The 24,144-nt window shown below is 35.9% G+C and overlaps 2 protein-coding genes across 2 annotated transcripts in view; one reads left to right on the top strand and one right to left on the bottom strand.

Annotated features, from left to right (window-relative positions):
• Positions 1-130: 130 nt before the first annotated feature.
• On the top strand, positions 131-9,997 carry LOC137385904 (small nuclear ribonucleoprotein F). The gene is made up of 4 exons (XM_068072512.1): positions 131-225; positions 893-1,018; positions 9,607-9,671; positions 9,783-9,997. The coding sequence occupies exons 1-4, from the start codon at positions 220-222 to the stop codon at positions 9,847-9,849; spliced, it is 264 nt and encodes an 87-aa protein (XP_067928613.1). The 5' UTR covers positions 131-219; the 3' UTR covers positions 9,850-9,997.
• LOC137385903 (uncharacterized) overlaps positions 9,986-24,144 on the bottom strand; it is an 18,636-nt gene continuing 4,477 nt past the window's right edge. The window contains exons 3-7 of the mRNA XM_068072511.1: positions 20,867-21,147; positions 19,214-19,417; positions 15,597-15,776; positions 15,110-15,504; positions 9,986-11,438 (exon numbers count right to left, since the gene is read on the bottom strand). Of these exons, the coding sequence (XP_067928612.1) occupies positions 10,377-11,438; positions 15,110-15,504; positions 15,597-15,776; positions 19,214-19,417; positions 20,867-21,147 (2,122 nt within the window). The 3' untranslated portion in view covers positions 9,986-10,376. The remainder of the gene's footprint in view (positions 11,439-15,109; positions 15,505-15,596; positions 15,777-19,213; positions 19,418-20,866; positions 21,148-24,144) is intronic.

Genomic DNA, 24,144 nt, shown 5'->3' on the forward strand with positions numbered 1-24,144 from the left:
CGAGTTTGCGATAGTTTATAATTTCTAACTCCAGTACATGTCGCTTCCGGTATACCCGCAAAATAGGGAAAACACGACCAAATATTTCTTCGTGCGAAGTCGAGACAGATTCAATTCTCTTTAAAAGCAACTTCTTGTCGTTTTTCTTCGTTCACGCAAAGGCGCACTGTTCAGTTAAGCACGCCAAGACAAAACATTTTTTATCCATTAGTCGTTACCATGGCCGTAAGTTTCTGTAGGCAACTTCTTATATGAACTATAATTAATTCAAATGTTATTAGCAAGTTTATAGATCTCGCACTCGGCTAACAGTTACCATAATTATGTGATAAAAATGTTCCCGTTCGATCGTTAATCATGCAACCTTACTGACACTCATTGAAGAGGCAATATATACATACCTGCCAGCTCTCACGCAATTGTCTCATGCATCTCACGTCTGTGTCATGCAATGGCCCCTTTTACCCAAGAAAACCTGTTTTTTGCCCCAATCTTCGAGTAGTAATCATATACTTACTACTAATAAACAACTATATATATAGACCTATTTGTGGCATTCTCATCTATCAATAACCTCCACGTCATGTGGTTTCCATATGGAGTTATAGGTATTATATTTTGCTGTGGTTTTTTATATGCTATGAAAATTTACCCCACTTATCAAATCCTCGCGTTTTCATTGCCCCCAAAGTAGACTCACTCCTTTCCCCACTCCAGGATTGGCAGGTCTGAATGTATATGAGTTTTCATATTTTAAATTCAAATATAATTACATGCATTAATAATTCGCTCAATGCCAGTTTTGGGCTAATATAACAGTACACGGACCATTTTTACCTGATATACGTATAACCACATTTGTGTCCAGGACTTCATTATTGTCTCTTTCAAGGCTTTACCTATGAACCCAAAGCCATTTCTTAATGGACTAACTGGAAAACCGATTATGGTGAAACTGAAATGGGGCATGGAATACAAAGGATATCTTGTATCTGTGGATAAATACATGAATCTGCAGGTCTGTGATTGTTTATTGAACCTATTAGCTTGAATGCTGTATCAACATAGACATCATTCAACATTAGCTGAAAAGTATTCTTGATTTTATATTTAGATACTAGTCAATGACCTCGAAAGTCAGTTTGTCATATGCGTACATGCTTCACATAGACGAAATTTTATTACAAAGAGTGGAAAGTAATGGTTTTTTTGCGCATGACCACATGGCCAACAGATATAAATTTATTTTATGATGAGTGTTTCTGAAAACTTGAAGCACTGGTAAATGGAGGTTTAGTCGAAGAGATAATTGTTGAAACCCTTGGTTGATGTTCAGCTACGTCCCATTCGAGCCGTTTTGGAGAGGGATTTCAATCTACGGCGGTTTCGTGATGGCGGCGATTAACTGTTCGTTTTTGAGCTTTTAAGAGCCTGTAATCACGTTCCCACATATTTTGCACATACAACACAGCAGAGTAAGACATGGTGAATCTTTTGATACAAAATAACTGTAATGTGAATTTGGTTGCAAGTCAACCTTTAACAATGTTTCATAAAAGCTCATTGCACTCATTAATATGTTTGCTACAGTTCGCAGCCAAAACTGGTTTTTGTGTGCAATAGAAGAGGAGTTACAAGCACCGATTCATTGTGAGCAGAGTTCATATGACACTGAAATGACATCAAATAACATGCTATATATATAAATCTCAAAGTTTGTGTGTTGTTTGGTTTCTCCAGCTCTAGCTATTCAAATTTAGGAATGCATTATATCCGTTTCACGCTAGATTTGAACTCACAAAGATTGCGACCGTAAGTTTTATTAGGGTATTGAGCCATCAAGCTATGCTGTTCTTACGATTTTATCGCTCTTATTACACACCGTATACCCTTTTCTCGATTGCTCACACCAAATGGCGAATTAATTAAAACTCTATTAACTCTATGAAATACGATACTATTTCGTCCTCGCAATACTAGAGCTAATTTGTTTTCCGCCATACGATATCAACAAACATTTCTCTCGAAATTAAAATTGGACGATTTTATCTGAGTTCAGCATCATCCATCATGGTAAAAATGGGTTCGCAAACAGATAAGTGATACAATTTTAGTTAAAAGTTCATTAAAATGCGTACTAAAACTTCCTTCAATATGTTCTCAGTAAGTTAAATTCATATGAGTTAGATTCAGCGTTTGTGTTGCACGTCCGTCTTGAAGGGGAGAGCTCTGCCCTTCAAGGCGGACGTACTTTGTATTGTTACATTTTCTTGCAGATCATAACCACTAAATGTACTAAAGTTATTGTAGGTAACTATAGTTACTAAGCTTAACACATCGTTTTCTTAATATTTTTTTATGATAATTTTTATCAGGAAGTGATTGCATTAGATAATTGTTGTGGGTTTCTCTACCACTCTATACGTCTATATTTTCGGTTTCTGATGCAAACCCAACACTGAACGAAGTAAAATCATATAATCGCATACCAAATTATTTTTCCTTGTAATGGTAGCAAAACAGACCATATTTAGCCCTTAGCTTGCTAATGATTTCACATTTACACACCTTTACAGTTTTATTTTTCCTCTTAATTTATTTCGACGAAACACTTCTTTCATGATATGAAATTTAAAAGTTACATTTGTTTGAAAAAAATTGAAAACCTTTACAATTGTTTTTTTTCTTTTTCTCAATTCATTTCAACTGTACAAAAAACACTTCCTTTGATATGAAGTTTAAAAGTTAGAATGGTAAATGTTGTATATATATATATATACATACAGTGAAACATGGATAACTCGCCCACGGATAGCTCGAACACATGGTTAATTCGAACGGTTTCTTTGGTCCGTTCCCACGTAATGATAAATTGCTATAGATAACTCGAACTCAACACTGTTAACTCGAACTGTTTTTTCCCAACGGCTACCGAAACGGTTGTTATCGCTTTAGAAAATCACTTTATTTCAAGCCATAGAGGTAAACCTCACCTTTTCGTAATTCATAAGTGTCGTTATTACCACCATTGGCAAAATATTTTTGTCAACGACTTTTCTAAAGGTTTGGTGAAATTTGACTTATACCAAACATTCGCTTAGCAAGCAAGGTAAAGCGAGGTAATCTTTGCGTAAACTTCAAGAAAAATCGGCAAAGTTGATCGTGGGTAAAACGCTCAAAAGAAAAAGATGTCTTTTCTTTTGAGCATTTCAACAACGATCAAGTTTTGCCAATGTCAATCTAAAAAACGTCCTGGCAATAACATCACCTCAAACAACAAACCAATCTCGAGTGATAAAAAAATCTCTATACTTTTTGATAAAAACGTTTTAAACTTTACATTAGAAGCATTTAATTTGAAACAAGCCATTTGTGCTTTTGATTTATATTATAGTTTGTATATGTACATGTATCTACTAATAAATAAGTAAATACATGGACTTGTGACAGTGCTCTGAAAACTTGAACGCTCTGATAATTCGAACACTTTCGCTCGGTCCCGTGAAGTTCGAGTTATCCTTGTTTGACTGTATATATATGTTTAAATAAAAATAAATTTTCTCCATGAAGACTTTTTTATTGCCCGGCATTTAGCTATAAATCTGCGAATTTATAAGCTATATAATAATAATCTATCAAATGCTACAAATATATATTAAAAAACAAGTGACATAAACCATATTAATAATACATGCAGAAACAAAATTTAACATTTTTGTAACAAAAATATTTGCATCATTTGCTTGACCAGTAGGTTTTTGATTGTTGCTTTAGAGTTTGGAACGATTTTATCTTCTGGCTGTTCAAGACCTTCCACGATGTCTTCTGACCTCAACTTTTTTGCTGCACTGCTGAACTAATCGATATTAGCATCCAAACAATTTTTTTGGCAGAAGAAAACTTTTACGCGTTGTAATTCGAACGAATAATGATAAAATTTTAGCCGCATGGGCGCTTAACGCAACTTTTAGCCTAAAATAAGTCATTCATCTACATCGTGGATGTCAACTGTTTTCCACATACGTTGAAGTATCAAGACTGCGTTAAACAAGGAACTACGTTTAGTCTCATACAATTATTAATTATTTCTGTTGCATTCAGAGTTTTAATAAACAATCGTAATGTTTTGGAGTTGGAAAACGGAAATCTATACGAACAGAAACAACGAATGAATTAATTGTTATAGATGTAACCAAGTTATTATTAGTACGATTTTATGGACACTTTTCTACTGATCACTTGCTATTATGGGTTTGTAAAGATTAAGAATGTCAAATAGTATTGGTCAAATAGAAGTGGACGTTCAATTAAAGGGTAGCGTTCTATTTTTCAACCTTTCTATTGTGGCGTTCAAATAAAGGTAGTTGCAATTATTTGGAGCTATGAGAAGTTCTTTGCAAGATTCTAAATTTGAATGCATTTGTAAACTCTATTAATATATTTAACAATGTTATATATATATATATAAGTTCATTGGACTGATTCATTTGCTGCAAAGCTGACTTTTTATATACAATAGAAATTGAGCTATGAGCCTCTATCGGTTGCAAGCCCAGTGTAGATAATGGCCTTGGGGTTATTAAACGGTGTGTTACAAACCTGCAAATTCATAAAATAAATAATAATTTATTAAATGTTAAAAATAAATATACAAAAGCAAGTGATATTTACAATCAATGTTTATAATAATTGTAGGAACCAAAATAAAACAGTTTTAATAAATTCATTTCATATCATTAGCTTCTGCTGTGTCGCTGCAAACATCAGTCTTCTGTCGCTTTCACTAATTTCACCTCTTTAGATTTCCAAGCTCATCATCAATGTCTTCTAACCAAAAATCTTGTCCACTGCTGAATTGATATCGGCAACATAATTAAATTTTTAGCTCGGCTAGTATTTATTTTGGCCATCTCAAGTAGTTTTACGAAAGCAGACTGTTATAAGCAGGCACAGCTGCACATTTATGTTAAGTACAAGTTGAAGCTTTCTTATAGTAGCGCAGAATATATCGTGTTACCCAAAGCTAAAAATGAAATTGGTTGCTGAAAACTTCTGAACTATCTAAGAGATTTTAATAAGGCCTGTATAATCCCAAATTTTGGGGGTGGTCTTGATGGTACGAGAGGACAACTCCGATTTTTTGTTCCAACTTAGATTTTTCCTCTCCTTAATCACAATTTCTAGAGGGGAGAACCCTGCCTGATCGTCTCGGTGTTACTCCCGAGATATTTACCGTAAAACCTGTATTTGAATATCACATTTATTTGAGCGCCACTATGGGAAAATGGTTGAGAAGTGGAGTGCCACCCTTTATTTGAACGCCACTTCTATTTGAACGCCACTTCTATTTGAACGCCACTTCTATTTTAACGCCACTTCTATTTGAACACCACTTCTATTTGAACACCACTTCTATTTGACCATCACTATTTGACATGGTTGATCTTTACGAACCCATTATAGCCAGTGATAAGTAGAAAAGTGTCTACAAGAATACTAATAATGACTCTAGTACATCAACAACACTTAATTTCATTGGTTGTTTCTGTTTGTATCGAAGTCTGTTTTCAAACTCAGTCTTTACGGTTTTATCGTTAAAACTCGCAATGCAACACCATAGAAATAATTAGTAACTGTATCAGTCTAATAGTAGTTTCTTTTTCTAACACGGTCTCACTACTTCGATGTATGTGAAAAAAGTTTTGCGCATTTATGATGGAATCTATGCTGCTACATAGGCTATTTTGAGGCTACAATTCTTAGGCTATTTTGATAACACGTGGTTCATAAGTGTATAAATGTATTCTAAAGTGCATCATGTGAAAGTTGTGCTTTGCTATTAAATAATTTTCTGCCAATATCGACTAGCTCAGCTGCACAAAAAAAGAGTTGAGGTCAGAAGACATCGTGAAAGGTATTAAACAGCAAGAAGAATATGGAATGGTTCTAAACCAAAAACAAGAATCAGAATGCAACTGGCTGAGCAAATGATGCTAATATTTTAGTAACTGTTGATTTTTGGTTAATGTTTAAAAATGTTAATTCTGGTTTTAACATGGTAATTTTTGTTCTGAATCTTATAATTATGGCTTGTTTATGTCACTTGTTCTTGAATATATATTTGTAGCATTTGATAGATTATTATTATATAACTTATAAGTTTGCAGATTTATAGCATATTATTTGATAAAACCATTGCGGTAACATAAACTCTGCTTTTGATGGAAAAAGCCAGTTTTGGCTGCAAACTGTAGCAAACATATCACTGAGCGCGATGTGTTTTTATGCAGCTTTGTTAAATACAGTTATACAATAAAAATATGCCTTCAAATTTAAAATAAAATAAAAAACTTTAAAACTCTAACGAACTGCAATACAGGGTATAAGATCATCGTAGGCTAATTGCAAGCAATAGATATCAATCGGTAGAGACATGTATCGTCTTTCTCATGCATATTTATTTAGATATCTATGACAAGTTGGAGGTAAGTTAGCAAATTTCTTGCATCTAAAAGGATTAATGTTGCAACATCCGAAGGAGAATTGGTGCAAAATATGGGTGATGTGCAAAATATGGGTGATGTTTGATTTGCCCGTAAAAGAATTAAATTTATCTTCTCAACATTAGGACGAAGGGTTTGAAAAACATTTGAACGCCACCTCTAATAAAGAGCTACTCTAAGAGAAGGGTTAGAAAATAGAGCGCCATGTCGTTCAAATAAAGGTTTTACGGTATAATAGTAGCTCAGCTCTCAAGTATGTAACCGCTTCAGAGTTCATTGTTGAGTACTAGGGGAATTATTTATATTCCACTTGATGTTAGCTTTCCTGCCAACAGAATTTATAATCCCTTTTTTTGTCGGCAAGATTTTTTTCATTCAACTTTTAATACTAATATATTTAATATGTGGTCGTGACAATATTGTTGTTACAAAATTGCAACCGTATTAACTATAAGTGTTTTCCAACGTTTAACTTTTCTAGCATTTCAACTTGGCCCTGAGGGTAGTCCAAGTTAAACAACCTTCGGGGTAAGTTTAATGTACCGTTAAATTACTAGCGTAGTTTAAATTTGGATTAAAGTTTATCACTATACAATCAGATAACAACAAGTTGCAATGTATTCAGATGGTTTTATACAACTGAAGACATCAACAGAAGAATGATCAATGTCACATTTTTGCAAAATTCTAGGGTTATCTTCCCTTAAATAGTTCTGGCCATAAAGTCTAGCCTCTGTGACAAACTTTCAGCAAAGTGATCAAGGTCCAAAGATATCCCTGCTTGAAATAAACTAGCTCTTTGCAATACTGATCAATGGCCAAAGGCTACGATGCAATAATGGTCATCGTCCAGTCACGTGATTACTTTCAGCCAATAGCAACGCATGACTTGTTTGGGAATTTCCAACTTGAAAACGAACATTTTTTGTGTAAGTTCTGTAAGTACCTCCTGAGTTAGAAAACAGAGAATTACTTATGTTGATGACATTATAGTCAATTCAGATGCATATTTTCGTTATTACACAAATAATTAAAGTAGCATCACTGACTTTGATGGTGATGAAAGTAATAGTTTTCTAAGCGAAGGAACATTGTAGAAGATCGTTTTAACTTCGTAGCGATCTTAGCTTCACATAGCTTTAGCAATTCACAAAGTATAGTTGCATTGAATTTTTTTGCATAGCAATAGTTTAGTTTCGCTCATGAAATTTTCGCGGGAGGATGACTCTGCGAAAACGCGAAAATTAGATGACGCGAATACATAAGTGTCCTAGCTTAAAGGTCATAAGTGGGTAGCTAAAAGGTTTCTGTGATATAAGTTGTGATTCTTTCTATAAAAAGTTTTTAAACTTCAAATTGGCTGTATCTCAAGTTTGTACAATTCTGACATTGATAATTCTTTCGTTGAGGTCTTCAACTGGAAGTACACACGTCTCAGCAATGGTATATACCCATGTTAAATAGGCAGCAGCCAATAGTTCATTTGCTAGCACTTTTTCCAATAATTAAGAAAATCTCTCAAATTTAATAAAGCCTGTCTCCTTTTCATGGTCTTTTAAACTTGTCATTGTTTCCCACTGTACTACCTACAATCTTGTACGCGTTTTCCGATCTCTTGTATATCTTATACTTGAGATCTTTTGTAACATGTGGTTTTCTTTAATGCATGTCAAACTGAAACAAATCTTACTGCCAACCAGGGTTGGCAAAAACATCGATATTTAAAAAAATATCATATCACTGATATATATCATGATATTTATTAATATTTTTGATATTTATTGATATTTATGACATTTTTGAAACAAATGACATTTTTGAAAAAAAATTGAAGCTAAGTTGAATTTGTATGGTGTTTACATTGTGATTGACGTATTTTATAGGTTGTATGGGACCAGTCAGCAATGTTTAATACCAAACACTTGATTTATTGTAGGCCTAGTATAATAATAAATAATATTTTTAATTATGAAAATGTTCGTTAAACATTGGATTGGAAATCATGACCTGAATGCGAAGTGCAAACCAAATAGTGCAAATAGTAAATACACACTATGATAGTCCAAGCATGTTCTTACACTATGTCCTACTCTTGTCTAGTTCGGTATTTGTAAACAAACACCAGCTTGCCTTCACCACACCGAGACGATTTCTCAACTTGCTGTGAACCAGTCCACATGATGAAAACACACTCAACACTAGCAGTCAGAGTTATATAATCTTATTTATAGATGTTATACTGAGCCAGAATTCTTTGAAGCTATTCATTCAAAGATTTTTACAGAAAATGATGAGATACTCTGTCATCTCAGTGAGCCAGTGTAATGTGCTTACAATTCTGTTTCTGGGTGTCAGATAGTTCAATTCAAAATCATAGATTATGAAGTTCAAAGGGTTTTCAACAGGCTGGTCTTCCAATAAAGCAATCAAATATAACAATTTAACATGAGATCATCAGGTTAGGGAGATAGTACTGGGATGAAGGAATACAATTTAGATCTGAAAAACTCTTTTCAACTCAAATACTAATTAATTGGTCTAGCCAATGTTGCTGCCTTGGTCTGGCTGTCTTTGTTGGGTAAGCCTAATAGGCCCCTATGCAAGTATTTGATGATTTTAGGTGTCATTTTGTATTTTTAGACTGTTAGCAATAGTTGTAAGGTGAAAACGGAATAATAAAATAGATATTTTTCAAAAATATCGATTTTTTGACCCAAAAATATAATATCTATCGGCGATATATATCGATGATATATATCAAGCGATATATATCAATCCAACTCTGCTGCCAACTCCCTTTTTTAATATACGGGTAAAATAGGGTTTTCACCTTTGCTGCATATTCGTTACACTAATTGTCTTCAAAATTTCACATCGCCATCTTTATTAGTCATTCAGTGTCATATCTAGCACTTTCATGGTTAGTTTTCTTTTATAACTTTCAAGTTTTTATAAATTTTAATGTGATGAATTTTACTGACTAACACATTTATCTTACCCTATATTGGAATGGTTCCACTCACTTTGTAGGTTTGACTTGAAAAATGTTCAACTCTCATTGACGTTTACCCATATTAAAGTTGTCCAACTTAAATTATTTCAGTTGGCCAACACTGAAGAGTACATCGACGATGCTTTGGCAGGAAATCTCGGAGAAATTTTAATCAGGTGTGTGTTGGGTGTTGTTAACAGAAATCGATGTGCACAAGTGTTAATTTATTTTTTTAGCATTGTTATGTTCTCCTCGTGACAGAATAATAATTAAACTTGCTATTACAGATGTAATAATGTGCTGTATATAAGAGGAGTGGAGGATGAGGAAGAGGAAGGACAAATGGCTGAATGAGAAACTGATGGAAGAATTTCCTTGTTTGTACATAATATTTTGTAAATTGGTTTGTAAGGTTCAAACATGTATAATTCAATTGAAGTTATACTCATTTTCCTTGTTATCCTGCAATATTTAGTAAGAAATAAATTAGTGGACTCCATCATTGAATAATCAATTATCAACTATGATACGTATTGCGTGTTCAGCAAAATTTTTCGAAATGGTCAGTGTTGTGAAAAAAGTAAATACAAAATTTTGTATTATAATAGTGAAAATAAATACTTGTAAACGATACCATAAGTAAAGATTAGCATAAATGAAAGTCTAACACAGGAAAACTTTCGTCATTTCATTAATCATTTGTAACATTAAATCACAATCAACATTGAGTAAACGACGAAAAATATACTCCAGCAACTACGAAATGGGAGAGTGGATAAAAAAATAGAACTAGGCATAACAAGTTCAAATTGAAGGCATCACTAGTCATCTAGTGAGATATGACTAACAATTGCATAGAACAAGTGTGGGCAGTGAAAGTGCTAAATAGATTTCGGTGGTGAGCTATCATGGTCAACCGCCTGACAGGCATCCATGCTCTCAGCACTGCTGCCTACCCTCGCCAATACTGCCGAGTGAGATTCTATTATGGCTTTAGTGCCAGTTTTTTTGCGTTTGCGTTTCGGACTCGGAGGGTTAGCTGTAGAGGGGTACCCGAAGGAAGCCCCTTGACCTGGCATAAATGGCATCTGAGAATACATACTGTTGTCCACAGGGTAACCAGGCATGACTTGAGAAACCATTGGGAGACGAGGTTGGGCATACCTATAAAAAAGCTGTCCATTGGGTGCCCGCATCATGTGGAAAGGAGCCCGTGGTTGAAAGCCATACTCACTAGGCAAAGCAGAAGGGGGATAGGGCATAGGTGGTACCATATGTGGATTAGGTGGAGCCCCTTGAAAACCATTTAGGTACATGGGTTGCTGAATGTAGTGGGAGCCTGGTATTATTCCGGCGTGTTGACTGAGCAGTGCAGATTCTGACATTAGGCGTGGAGCTAGACCGTTTGACTTACTCAAGTCTTGGGGTTTATTGTCGCAGTTAGTTATAATGTCTGCCACACTCGGGCTCGCCAACGTGCTGATTGCATCTATTCTCTCTTCAGTTTGGTATGCTCGAGATGTCTGTGAAAGGTCTGCCGGCCTAGAGTCTTCAGAAACAGACGGTCTCGAGTAGACGCCCCTTATCACTTGTGCTCTTGACTGCTGAGGCTCAAACAACGAGGTAGAAGTTCTCCCCCCTAATGTTATTGGTGGTAGTGGTTGATGTGTAGCCGAATTACTTGAGCTTGTCTTGGTTTTGACCCCTCTACTGGAGACAGGAATGGTAGCCGCACTTTGCGTTACAGATATCCTGTCATCTGGCGACCTTATCACAGAGGTGTGTCTTGGACTGAGCAATTCCTGAGTAGCCATTATTTGATTGGTCGGTTTGCCCTCACTCGGTCTGCTCATGCTCTTGTTGCTAGCGAGCCCATTGGATTCTACAATCCTACTTGAGCCAGAGGCATCTAGTCCACCATAAACCTTCCTGTCGAGGCCAGACTGCAACATGCCAAATAAACAACGATAGGAACCCATCAACCATTGAAATATCCAGAGATGTGTACGACCTTATGGGTGAAACCTCTGTGCTGCACAACATTAGGTTAACAATTTAATACATACCAATCGATTGATATAAAATGTAAATTTTGAGTGAATATTTGTCTCGACATAAGAAACAACCTAGAACCTACAATGCATGACGCCTAAAGTTTGTTTTGATAATAAACACGAAAAAACTGATGAAACTGAAGAGTGAAAAATAGAATCAAAAATTCAGAAATTAAATTAATTTTAACTAGATCTAGAGAAAGTTATGCTGCTGATGTTTATTCCTCATTCTGCCGTCACACCAAATCAATGGTGAAAATGCACTCCTGTACAAGTTTCTCCCCAGTAAGTTAGAAACATTAGTAAACATTTTTTATTGATTGTTTACTAATTATGTTTTTTACATAGTTTTACATAATGCAGTTGCTGTAATGCTATACCCTAGGACACTTATATTTCGCTAGTATTTAGTTTCATGAGTAGCATACAGAGTAAAATTTCGCAGCAACTTAATTTTGCAGCTCTGATGAGTGCGAAAATATAGTGATGTGAAAATAAATGCAGTGGAACAAACATAATTAGATTCCTCAGGTTCAGTTCACCGATAAAAAAAATTTCAATTTGCGACTAGTTTGTAATTGTGAACCGCAGGTAGAATGGTGTGGGCAAGGTCGATAATGCAATTTGATAGCTTGCTGCCATTTGTTTCTTGGACTATCAACAGGCCCGTATTCCCTGGGGCGGCTGGCCGACTGAGTCGCCTAAACTTTTTGGGAATTTTTTATGGCTAAGTACAGTCCAACTCGGAAAACTCGCCCTCGGATAAAATGTAACATTTCATCTCAAACACAAGGTTAACTCGAACGGATTTGTTTGGTCAGTTCCAACGCAATGATAAATTGCTTCAGATAACTCGACCTCAACATCATTTATTCGAAAAGTTATTTGCTCAACGGCCATGGACACGGTTTTTATCGCCGTAGAATATCACTTCATTCCAAGCCATAAAGACAAATGTCAACTTTTAGTAGTTATTAGGCGTCATTATTATCATCATCAGCGGCAAAATATTCTTGTTAACGACTTTTATAAAGGTTTACAAAAGATCAAGTTTTACCAAACACCCGCTTGGCCATGTCCCATCAAAAGCGTAACACCTCCGAATGAACTTAAAATGAAATCCGCAAAATTGATCTTTGTTAAAACGTTCAAAAGAAAAAGATGTCTTTTTTTAGTGTTTCAACTGCGGTCAAGTTTTGCCTATTTTAATTTAAAAATGTCTAGTCATTCACATCACCTAAAACAAAACAAATCTCAAAAAATAGAAAAATGTTGATACTTTCCGATAAAATTTTTTAAAACTTCACACGAGAGGCCCGGCTGAGGCCCTACATGAGAGAAACCTGTTGGGGGTGTACACCGCCCCTCCACACCCTAGGTGTTCATAACTAGTCGCCTAACATTAGCTGCCCCATCTTGCAACCAGTGAATACAGGCCTGACTATCAATGAACAAAGCTATTTAATTTCGCGTTTTCGCTCGTTCGTTATGATAGTTTAGTTTCGCACATGAAATTTTCGCGAAAGGATGACTCCGCGAAAACGCGAAAGTTAGATGAGGCGAATACATAAGTGTCCTAGGGTATTATACTACTTTGTATAACTAATACATATATAACTAGAAATTCCTCTGTCATACAGCCCACGACCTGATAATGGAATAAGTGATAATGGAAAACAGAAATGGCAGTGCTGGTTGTTGAAAAAATAGTTGTCAGCAAGAATTGGCAGAGTATAGTGTAAATGAAAGTTGTTCAAGATGACAAAAAATGAATTTGAGGGAGCATGACTTTAAAAAGGAGCAAATTACAATTTCAACAAATATAGATAAGTTCAGCGCTCTGTTAAAGGTCGTGCAATCTAGTCTCCTCTCTTTTCCGTTGTAGGATTTGGTCATTGATAGCTAATCGAGTGATGCGCTCCCTAGCGAAGTTGTTAACAAGTCATTAATGCTTCGTACTCGAGAAAGAGCAACAAAAGATATTCCAGCGGTCATTTCGTGGTGTCCTATATCAAATACAGTCAAACGTGAATAACTCGCCCACGGATAGCTCGAACACATGGTTAACTCGAACGGTTTCTTTGGTCCGTTCCCACGTAATGATAAATTGCTATAGATAACTCAACACTGTTAACTCAAACTGTTTTTTGCCCAACGGCTACCGAAACGGTTGTTATCGCTTTAGAAAATCACTTTTTTCCAAGCCATAGAGGTAAACCTCAATTTTTCGTAATTCATAAGCGTCGTTATTACCACCATCGGCAAAATATTTTTGTCAACGACTTTTCTAAAGGTTTGGTGAAATTTGATTTATACCAAACATCCGCTTAGCGATCGCCCTTTGGAAGCAAGGTAAAGTGAGGTAATCTTTGCATAAACTTCAAGAAAAATCGGCAAAATTGATCGTGGGTAAAACGCTCAAAAGAAAAAGATGTCTTTTCTTTTGAGCATTTCAACAACGATCAAGTTTTGCCAATGTCAATCTAAAAAACCGTCCTGGCAATAACATCACCTCAAACAACAGACCAATCTCAAGTGATAGAAAAATCTCTATACTTTTTGATAAAAACGTATTAAACTTTACATTAGAAGCATTTAATTTGAAACAAGCCATTTGTGCTTTTGATTTATATTATAGTTTGTATATGTACATGTATCTACTAATAAATAAGTAAATACATGGACTTGTGACAGTGCTCTGATAACTTGAACGCTCTGATAATTTGAACACTTTCGCTCGGTCCCGTGAAGTTCGAGTTATCCATGTTTGACTGTATATATGAAATGCAAAATTAGAAGTAAAATGGCAAGCTACTGTGTACTATACACAGTTTGAAAGTTGGTTGTGTTGAATGTAAAATGGTTTCGATAGCGATCTTTAACAGAAAGCAAGTATGAGCGTTTACGCGTCTGGAAGTTTTCAGCAAACTGGAGCAAAATACAGAAACCTTCGGATAAATTCGATTGCAAGTAAACAATGCCATAGACTGGTGAAATGAACACATTTTTTTTGTGAAATGCGCACTGCTAAATAGTTCTACTATCTGTCACACGGCTTTATTGGCGTATCGTAGGCCGATCTTAACTATTATTAAACCAAGCTTTTCAAGCGTTTTGTGGCGATTTTTGGCCGAATTAATCTGTCTATTTATGTATAATACGATCAGATGGGTTAGTTTTAAGATATTGCGGTAACCTTTCAAAGACTTGGTAATATGTTTAAATAGGTTTATATGTGTTTTGTATCATTATTATACTTTAACGACTCTACAAAAAAATGGTTAAATTTGTTGATGATATTTCGATACAAGGGTTTACGACGTTGTTGATGAATAATTTTCGTAAGTTGTGTGCACATGCATTTATTATCAAAAACTCTCAAACTTGGCTCTGCTCGTTTGGTCGTGGGACAATGTTTTCTACGAAAACATTTGTTCCATATGAAACAAATACTGGAACGGAATAACTTCATATGATGAGATTTGACTGTATGGAAAGAATTCACCTGAAAATCGATCAATTTTTAAAAAGCTGTCCTATTCATTGTATAACTGGAGTACCTTTGATTTTATCAATGCATTGTCACTCTTCTCATGCAGTTTGTTTTGTCCAGGTGATGTGTGTGCGGGAGAGGAGAGTCCAGATGTATACCCAGTATCACTGTTCCCTCCATTACTTGAGATACTGCTTGCTCGTCTGCGTCGCTTTTTAGCGTGGTTCCCTTCTAACCGTGGCTGCCAGCTAGAGGTGGGTCCAAATTGACCACCAGGGGGTGGCATAGGATGGTGAGGCAAAGAAGAGTTCCACGCTCGCTGTTGGCTTTGCATATAATCATATCCTGATACATTATGGTATGGAGGTAAGGGTCCTTGCGAGTGAGCCATGGGTCCTTGGGGATTGGGTAATCCCTGCAAACCGGGGAAGTACATAGGATGGCCTCCTGGTGATATCATATCTACAAATACATCAATTCAGACTATGAAAAGACTGTGAAGCTAGTGAGCGGATCAACAGCTGACCAAGTTGGCGTGAGCAATTAAAAATTACCTTGTTCAACTGGATGCCTGTACATAGGCGGTACAAATGTTCCCGTCTGTGAAGGGGGATATCCTCCTAGCCCCAAACCAGGAAGTGCGTGTCCTCCTGTGTGGCTACCCGATGAGTGCGCGGAGAGAATGGGCATGCCAGGAGATTGGTTTTCACTGAGTTGTCTTGGTGACTGCAAGCCTGATGAGAATGAAACACACAGAGTACAAATACATGTACATGTTTCTCTAAATACTCACAAGCGCTTAGGGTGCAAGAACAAATTGAATCATGACTATCACACAAAAACCAGTGACTCGTACTCTTATGGAAGACAACTTATACCATGAGTTGGGTAAGAGTGACTGGTGTATGCATAGTTTAATTGATCCCACATCAATAAACAAATTAAAAATTGATCCTCTTGGCAGTATCTAGCTGTTTTTATGAAAGAAGAAACATGTATTTGATAGGAATATTTGCAAAGGAGGTAGCCAAAAGTTGCTGGTTGCTAATAACTGTACAGTTAATATGTATAAATCGAGAATAAAATTGCAAAGCTATGGCAGATTTACTACCTACTAGGTAGTAGTACAAATCTCATCGAATGTTACAATTGACATTGTTACAGTGTTATATCAAATAACAATGTAACTAAAAAGTGTGTAACTGTAATTTTTAACACCCTTTTTAAGGGTGCATTTTGATCTCTTGCGTGAAAAACAACTCTCATTGACAAGGGGTCGATGATGAGCAAGTGTTGAAGCCTATGTGGATCCGTTACCTTAGAGTTACCCTCTCTTTGACGCTTTTAATAATGGACTCAAATAATTACTTCAATCCATGAATATATCCATCAGCAACAATTTAGTTTAACAAATGTGCTTTTCATATGGTGAATAGTCAGTTACTGTAGCCTACAGACGCTAAATCGTCACAAATCTCGGGCAACAGTTTAAAACGATGCTTTGTAAAGACATACGCAAGCTCAAACTCGTGTCAACAATGACTGGACAACTAGGTCCTCCTATATGTACTATAGGTACATGTATAACTAAATGTACTCCAACCATTTCAAACACTACCACAATTCTGCAATTACAAAGATATGTGATCAGAATTTAAACAGCAAAGAATTCACTGTTTAGCAAAGAATTCATTAGCTCTAGCTCCTTCTCCAGAATTGAATACATGCGGTTTTTACAAATGTTTGCCAACAGCTTTCTGGACACCTACGATTGACTAGGTGCCCCATGTCATCCGCTGAGCAAGAGGTATTGCTTCATATACTTTAAGCCGACATTGACAATATTCAGGACAAAGATTAAATCTGTTACAATTTCATAAGGTCTGCAATTAATACAGTCAAGATGCCAATATCATGCGGTCTATAATTCATGAATATGCATATTATAATATTCTAGTGCAATAGCAATTCAACTGCTAGTGAATTGACGCTAGAAAATGTGATGCTCCTCTAAACTCCTGCTCGAGTCAGGTTAGTCTCAGTACCCTGACTCGGAGTTTCATGAGTTTAACATCAACTCTTACTAAAGCAACTCAGTCTTCATAAAGAAAAATATTTTAGATCAAAACTGTGTGTAAAATTGATAGTCGCCACTAAGTTCATGAGAGGTCTTACAAATGTTTTGCCTGCCAACTTTTCTCAGAGATCAGAGTGCGCTTGTCCAGCCACTGATTTATGATACTTGTCTAGAGTCTTTACTACTAACTTGAAACAAATAATGTTATAATCAACAGCCATACTCCCGTATCATAGAACTAATAGAAATAAAATACACTGTTTAATATTCCTTGGTTACTCTTGGGTCTCAATGAGTCATAGATGTCCCATTTTTCAAAGCAGGATTTCTATGGTAATTGACATGGGGAGGGGTGTGTCTACATAAATTTGACAATAGTTCGAACAAGTCCAAAGGAAAAAGATTTAAGGCTAGATTAAAAAAAACAAATATTGCGAGACTAGCTTGTTGACTCTCAGAAGCTAAATGGTGAAGGCCGTTCACAAAGTACTTCAGTCACATGATTTTGTCACAGCATTTTCGTTGCTATCAAAACTATGAACAAGCAAGCCAGTTAGAACCATGGTAACGCGGCACAGTAAATAGTGGCATCCAATGGCTATGGTGTTGCATTCAGAGTTTTAATGATAAAACCGTAAAGATTGAATTTGAAAACGGACTTTGATACGAACAGAAACGACGAATGAATTAAATGCTATTGATGTAATCGAGTCTTTATTAGTAGTTTTGTAGACACTTCTCTACTGATCACTTGTTATTATCACTTCCCTACTGATCACTTGTTATTACAGGTTCCTTATTAGTAGTTTTGTAGACACTTCTCTACTGATCACTTGTTATTACAGGTTCCTTATTAGTAGTTTTGTAGACACTTCTCTACTGATCACTTGTTATTATCACTTCTCTACTGATCACTTGTTATTACAGGTTCCTTATTAGTAGTTTTGTAGACACTTCTCTACTGATCACTTGTTATTACAGGTTCCTTATTAGTAGTTTTGTAGACACTTCTCTACTGATCACTTGTTATTACAGGTTCCTAATTAGTAGTTTTGTAGACACTTCTCTACTGATCACTTGTTATTGCAGGTTCCTAATTAGTAGTTTTGTAGACACTTCTCTACTGATCACTTGTTATTACAGGTTCCTTATTAGTAGTTTTGTAGACACTTCTCTACTGATCACTTGTTATTACAGGTTCCTAAAGATCAATCATATTAAATAGTGGTGGTTAAATAGAAGCGCCGTTCAATTAAAGAGTGACGCTCAATTTTTTCAACTCTTCTCTCATAGTGGCGCTCAAATAGAGGTGGGGGTTCCAATAGCGGTTTTACGATACCTAAAAGCGATCGATTGGTGCAGGTGTCAGTCTGTTAAGCTGAAAGTCATGAGGTGGAGTCTCATTGAAAGCAATATTTTACCCTAACCTCTAACCCTTAACCTCTAACCCCGGCTTCAGACAAACAGATGGACAAATCACACTCTTATTATAGCAAGGATAGATTTTTGTTTTACATTATTGTAGACATATAAGTGATAAGAAAAGTCGATAAAAGCCAATCATACAATAGTTGCTGTACAGCCATTAAATTAAAAAGTTAAGTTTAGTTTTTTTTCTGATTTGAGGGGCCAAATGGGTGAATTGGCAGGATCTTAGAACAGATTAGGCAATTTACATGTATATATACTGTTCGTATTAATGTAAAATTCCTTTAATGTAAGAGTTCTCAGAATGGATTATTTATGTTGCAGAGGCGTCTACTGCACCTATTTTTTGCACTATGTGTTTTAATGAACTGGTTCACAACTTCTGGATGAATGCATTCATGTTTTATCACTAATTCATTAAATAAAAAGCAAGTGTCTACAACAGTACTGTTCGCGATGGTGTCTATCCGTGACGGTGTCTATCCATCACATTGTCTATCCACAAGATTGCCAGCTCACAACCCGTAAGTTATATAATAAATAGTATTAGCTTTGTCTACCTGTTATCACCAGCACATAATTACCAAAGCAATTTAACTGTAAAAATGTAGTAGGCGAATTAACTGATAAAATTAATAGAAAGCTACGTTAGGAGGTAATTCTTACCGGTGTGATCACTGAGTGAGCTGTAAAGAGTGCCTCGCATTACTGTCTCTATTGGAGGTATCGGAGTCGTGTTACTAACGTTAGAGACTATGACCCCATGTGACCTTTGTGAATCTTGCTCCACTACCTCTGATTTTAGCGAATTTTCCTTTCGCCCTTGCACAACAGCCAATCTTTTTATGTTAGGTTTTTGAGAAGGTTTAGCTGAAACCAAAGTATTGATAAATCATAATGCAAGAGAAAACATGGAAACTGGATAGGCAATTATATTAATTAGCAATAGTAATATTAGAAATACTATGTATACATGACGAAAGCTGGCAAGGAAATACATGCATTTGCAGATCAACAACGAGATATTTTGTTATAGCAGAAGTTTCAAATTATACATTTATTTATTTATTATTTATTTGCTCTTCTGGAACAAAAAAATTAATAGCAATGCAAACCAAAATGTACTGTCGGCAGAAAGCTAATATTTCAGGGTTTAAAATGATTAACTTTTAGCAAAAGAAAGTGATTTCAAATCACAGCAAATATTTGATTCCCCTGATAATAACGCAACTAATATGCATATAATCTGCTGAACAAAAAATAACTTACCATGATATCGAATGCCAAAGTGAGAAGCTTCAAAAATTCTATCTTTCAGAGTTTCTTTAAAATTGATAGAAGCAAATCGTTTTTTTTTTCAATTTAGCTACATACAATCATTTAGCAAATAAAATGATGAAAAAGCTACTTGATAATACTCATAAAGAAAAATGAGTAGGTGACTCCAAATCAATGAGTGACTCCAATTCTATGTGATGAATAAGGCAACATGAAACGAAGACTGATTGCACCATCTCAAAGATGATTTTTAATAGAGCGAACGTATTAAACAGGTTGGAATGATCTGGGATAATGAGCTCCGATTTAGTATGAGTAAGATCATGTATTGACATTGAAAAATCAGGTAAAACGGTCACCGTTCTATCACTATGATTCGCATTAACATACACATGGAATGCTAACATGAGACATAACTGCTTGTGAATACTATTAACAGGTCCGTACTCGTTTGTAAATTACTTTTCGTAGTTTCATATTTGAACTTCTTTGCCGGCTATCAACTAGAGCGAGCTCACAAAAGTGCGAAGCCAGCAACTTATGGGTTAATTTATTTTTTAGCTGTACACCTTTGTTATTAAAAAACTTTATATTGCACACCATGATCCCCAAATGCCACAATGATAATTTTCCGTGCAAAACAGCAAACACAAAAGACAATTCAAAACAAAAACTTGCGCAAAGCTTTTGAACAGCCGCACAGAAAACTATTAGTATCTTGAGACTATAACGTCATACACACGAGGTTTATTGACAATTCTTTGAGAAGTCTGCTTACAGACACTTTAAAGAATGACCCAAGGTGTTAAGAAGTTGATGTCCACATGATAACTAGATCTATTATTACCTTGAGACAATGAATGGTTCAAGTCATTGACTGAATACAGAAGGTCAATAGCCAAATGTCAATGACATTGCGATTATTGTTTAGCTTGGGACATTCTATTCCGCAATTAAGGGAATCCCAGACCTGCTAGCAGCGCAGCAAGCTTACAGCACATGGAAATCCTGAGGTAAAGACGAGACAACTGAACTGCCTACCTCTTCGTCTGGCGGGAGATGTCTTAAGTGGTTTAGGCAATGCTTTACAATCTTTAGCGAGTGCTGTGCTCCGAACATGCTTTCTGTGACAACAAATGCGCACAGATTTCTCGCTATGAATGCCCAAGTTGGACAACTTCCATTCTTGAGATTCCACTGCAGGGTCAAAGTTGAAAACCTTTTCAACATGAAATGGACACTCAAGCCCGCACTTGCATGTCTCCTCTGAGAGCAGGTAGTCCTTTACTTGTTCAATGGAGCTCAAAATTTCACCGGATGGGCTGAAGGAAGCAAAAAACGCATGAAAGAAAAGAATGCATACAGAGCTAAAGAAGAAGAACTCGAGGCCAAAACGACAAGGTTTCTAGTGCAATTCAACCATTTTACATGTAACCATTGAAAATTTTATGAAATCCTTACATTCAGATTTTACACATCCAAAAGCATACAATATTAATTCATTATAATCTCAGCACGAAGCTTCAAATGACGTGAAATTTGGTCTTTTTAAATAAGACTGCTCAACAGAATGATGTTAGCAGCACGGTGTTAACATTACAAAGTTAACAGTACGATATTAACAGGATGATGTTATCAGCACGGTGTTAACATTAGTGTTAAAAGTATGATGTTAACAGGATGATGTTAGCAGCAGGGTGTTAACAGATTGTTTCAGTTGAATATGGCCTAACATGAACTTAGGCCTGGCTACACAAATGGATACAATACGTAGTTGACAAGTGGTGTATATATCTGCAAAGGCTACACATACCAACACTAGTAAATGGTGCATCGCGTCTAACAAGTAGCTTGACCAATGTGAATAGACCTCAGTGGTGTGAAGGCAATGACCTCTGCTAGTTTTTTATAACTACAGGCAAACACGGATAATTCGCCTCGGATAGCTCGAACACATTGTTAACTCAAACAGATTCGTTCAGTTCGATCCCAAGCAATGATAAATTGCTTCAGATAACTCGAACTTAGCATCATTAACTCGAACATATATTTGCCCAACGGCTACCGGGACAGTTGTCATCACTTTAGAATATCCCTTTATTCTGGGCCATAGAATTAACCATCAACTTTCAGTAGTTCTTAGGTGCCATTATTACCACCATCGGCAAGACATTTGTTAATGACTTTTCTAAAAATTTGCAAACGATCTAATTTTACTAGGCATCCGCTTTGCGATGGCCTCTCGAAAGCAAAGAGAAAGCGTGAAAACCTTCGGATAAACTTGAAAAGTATAATCGGCAAAATTGATCTTGCTTAAAAAAGAAACATACAGTAATACTTCAACTTACGAGTGCTCTAACGTACGAGAAACTTGAGATACGAGCCAGCTTTTAAGCAAGTTTTAGCACTAACATACGAGCAATGTTTGAGATACGAGCACGTGAGTCAGTTGCAAAGTATGCCGGAGGTGTTTTATGAGAACAGCATCACTCTGTATTTTTCAACCCCTCAGGTTATACTTTTGTACCGTGTTTTCTGTGCGCAATTTTCAGTGCAGAATTATGCGAATTAAAAGTACGGTGCGTAGACCGAAAGTTTGCCAGTAAAATGAAAGATAATGGAAAGAAAAAGCAAATGATAACAATTGATATTAAACGGAAAATTATTGTAAAGTATGCAAAATGTGTATGCGTGATTGATCTAGCTCAGCAATATGACAGAAATACATCTACAATTATCAAACTGAAGGGTTGTATTCAGGGCATTTAGTTTGCAAAAGGACTAACCATAGTTTCTAAACGACGCAGTGATCTTCACGACCGCTGCTCAGGCATTGGATAAAAGATAAACACTTGGCTAGTGACAGCGTAACTGAAGCGATGTTTCGATAAAGGCGAAAAGGCCGGTGGTTAAAAGGCGAAAAGGCCTATGGTAAAAGGCCGGTGCTATCTATAGAAAATTATAAAACTAGACTTTCGAACAAGTTGGCTAGTGGGTCGTGCATTAACCCTTTGTGACAACACCGGTGTTCGTCTTAATCGCAACACGTTAAAAGTGCGACAAAGGCAAACGTCCTTAGATAGGTTTATCTTAAAACGGCCGGCTAGTCGTGAAAGCGAAACAAAGGAAAAATTAGCTAACCAGCGAGAAACTTCCAACTATGAACGCAGAAGAAATTTTAATTACGAAAAATGAAAGTTTGCTTTTAGGTTTGCTTGTAAGTTTGTTTTTTAAGACTGATAAAATCCAGATTTATCAAATTCAACTGTTGTAATGAAGAATAACACTTATATCTCTCTCCCTGGCAAATGCTAGCGTTAGCTGCTACTGTATGTATTTAATTTTACATTTTAATTAATCACATTTCCTTGCATTGGTTTTCATTTGTTGCTTTTTAAAAGCATGTGGTAAGTTAGGACAATAACCAACATGTTTTCTCTGTTACAATATCTTGTTTTGAGTGTTTTATTTGCATTTTTAGAGTATAGAAACCAATTAATATATATTTAATTGTTCTATATATAAATAAATTGCACCAACATGCGAGTAAATTGACATACGAGCTCAGTCTCGGAACGCATTAAGCTCGTAAGTCGAAGTATGACTGTATGTCTTTCTTTCTGAGCGTTTTAACATCAATCAAGATTTGCCAATTTTAATCCCAAAACGTCCTGGCAGTCACATCACCCAAAACAACAAACACACCTCAAGTGATAGAAAAATGTCTATACTTTCTGATAAGATTTTTTAAAACTTTACATGAAAGGCCCTTTAACTTGCAACAAGCAATCTATGCGTTTGATTTATATATAGTTTTTATATGTACCATACATGTATCTACTGATAAATAAATGCACTTGTGACAGTGCTCTGATAACTTGATCGCTCTGATAACTCGAGCACTTTCACTCGGTCCCGTAAAGTTTGAGTTATCAATGATTGACTGTATTATTGAAGCATCATTAGCAAATATACAGTAGATGCTTCTACAAAGTAAATAATCCGTTCCGGGAACGTTTACGTTATAGGAATTTTACGTTATACAAACAGTAAAATATATGTGAATTGCCTAATCCATGCCAAGATCTTTCTAAACTCTTTTGACCATACAAAAAAGAAAAACCAGACATAACTTTTAAATTTGTTGGCTGCATCGTAACTGTAATATTAGTTTGCAATGTCAACTTGTCTCCTTTTTCTGATCAATTTCACTGGTTTTATAGGCGATGATTGTGGTAATCTTACAATAAGTTGATGGAGAACGCACATCTTTAATGTTCATTTACAACAGTTATGTTCAATTCCTCTAGACAGCAACG

Source organism: Watersipora subatra, chromosome 1 (genome assembly GCF_963576615.1).
Source record: "Watersipora subatra chromosome 1, tzWatSuba1.1, whole genome shotgun sequence".
In the NCBI taxonomy this organism is placed as follows: Eukaryota; Metazoa; Bryozoa; class Gymnolaemata; order Cheilostomatida; family Watersiporidae; genus Watersipora; species Watersipora subatra.

What these genes read in the sequence shown, in the direction of transcription:
- LOC137385904 (XM_068072512.1), top strand. An exon ending in ATAAATACATGAATCTGCAG is followed by an intron (nt 1,019 to 9,606) that starts GTCTGTGATTGT and finishes AAATTATTTCAG; the next exon opens with TTGGCCAACACTGAAGAGTA. An exon ending in CTCGGAGAAATTTTAATCAG is followed by an intron (nt 9,672 to 9,782) that starts GTGTGTGTTGGG and finishes TTGCTATTACAG; the next exon opens with ATGTAATAATGTGCTGTATA.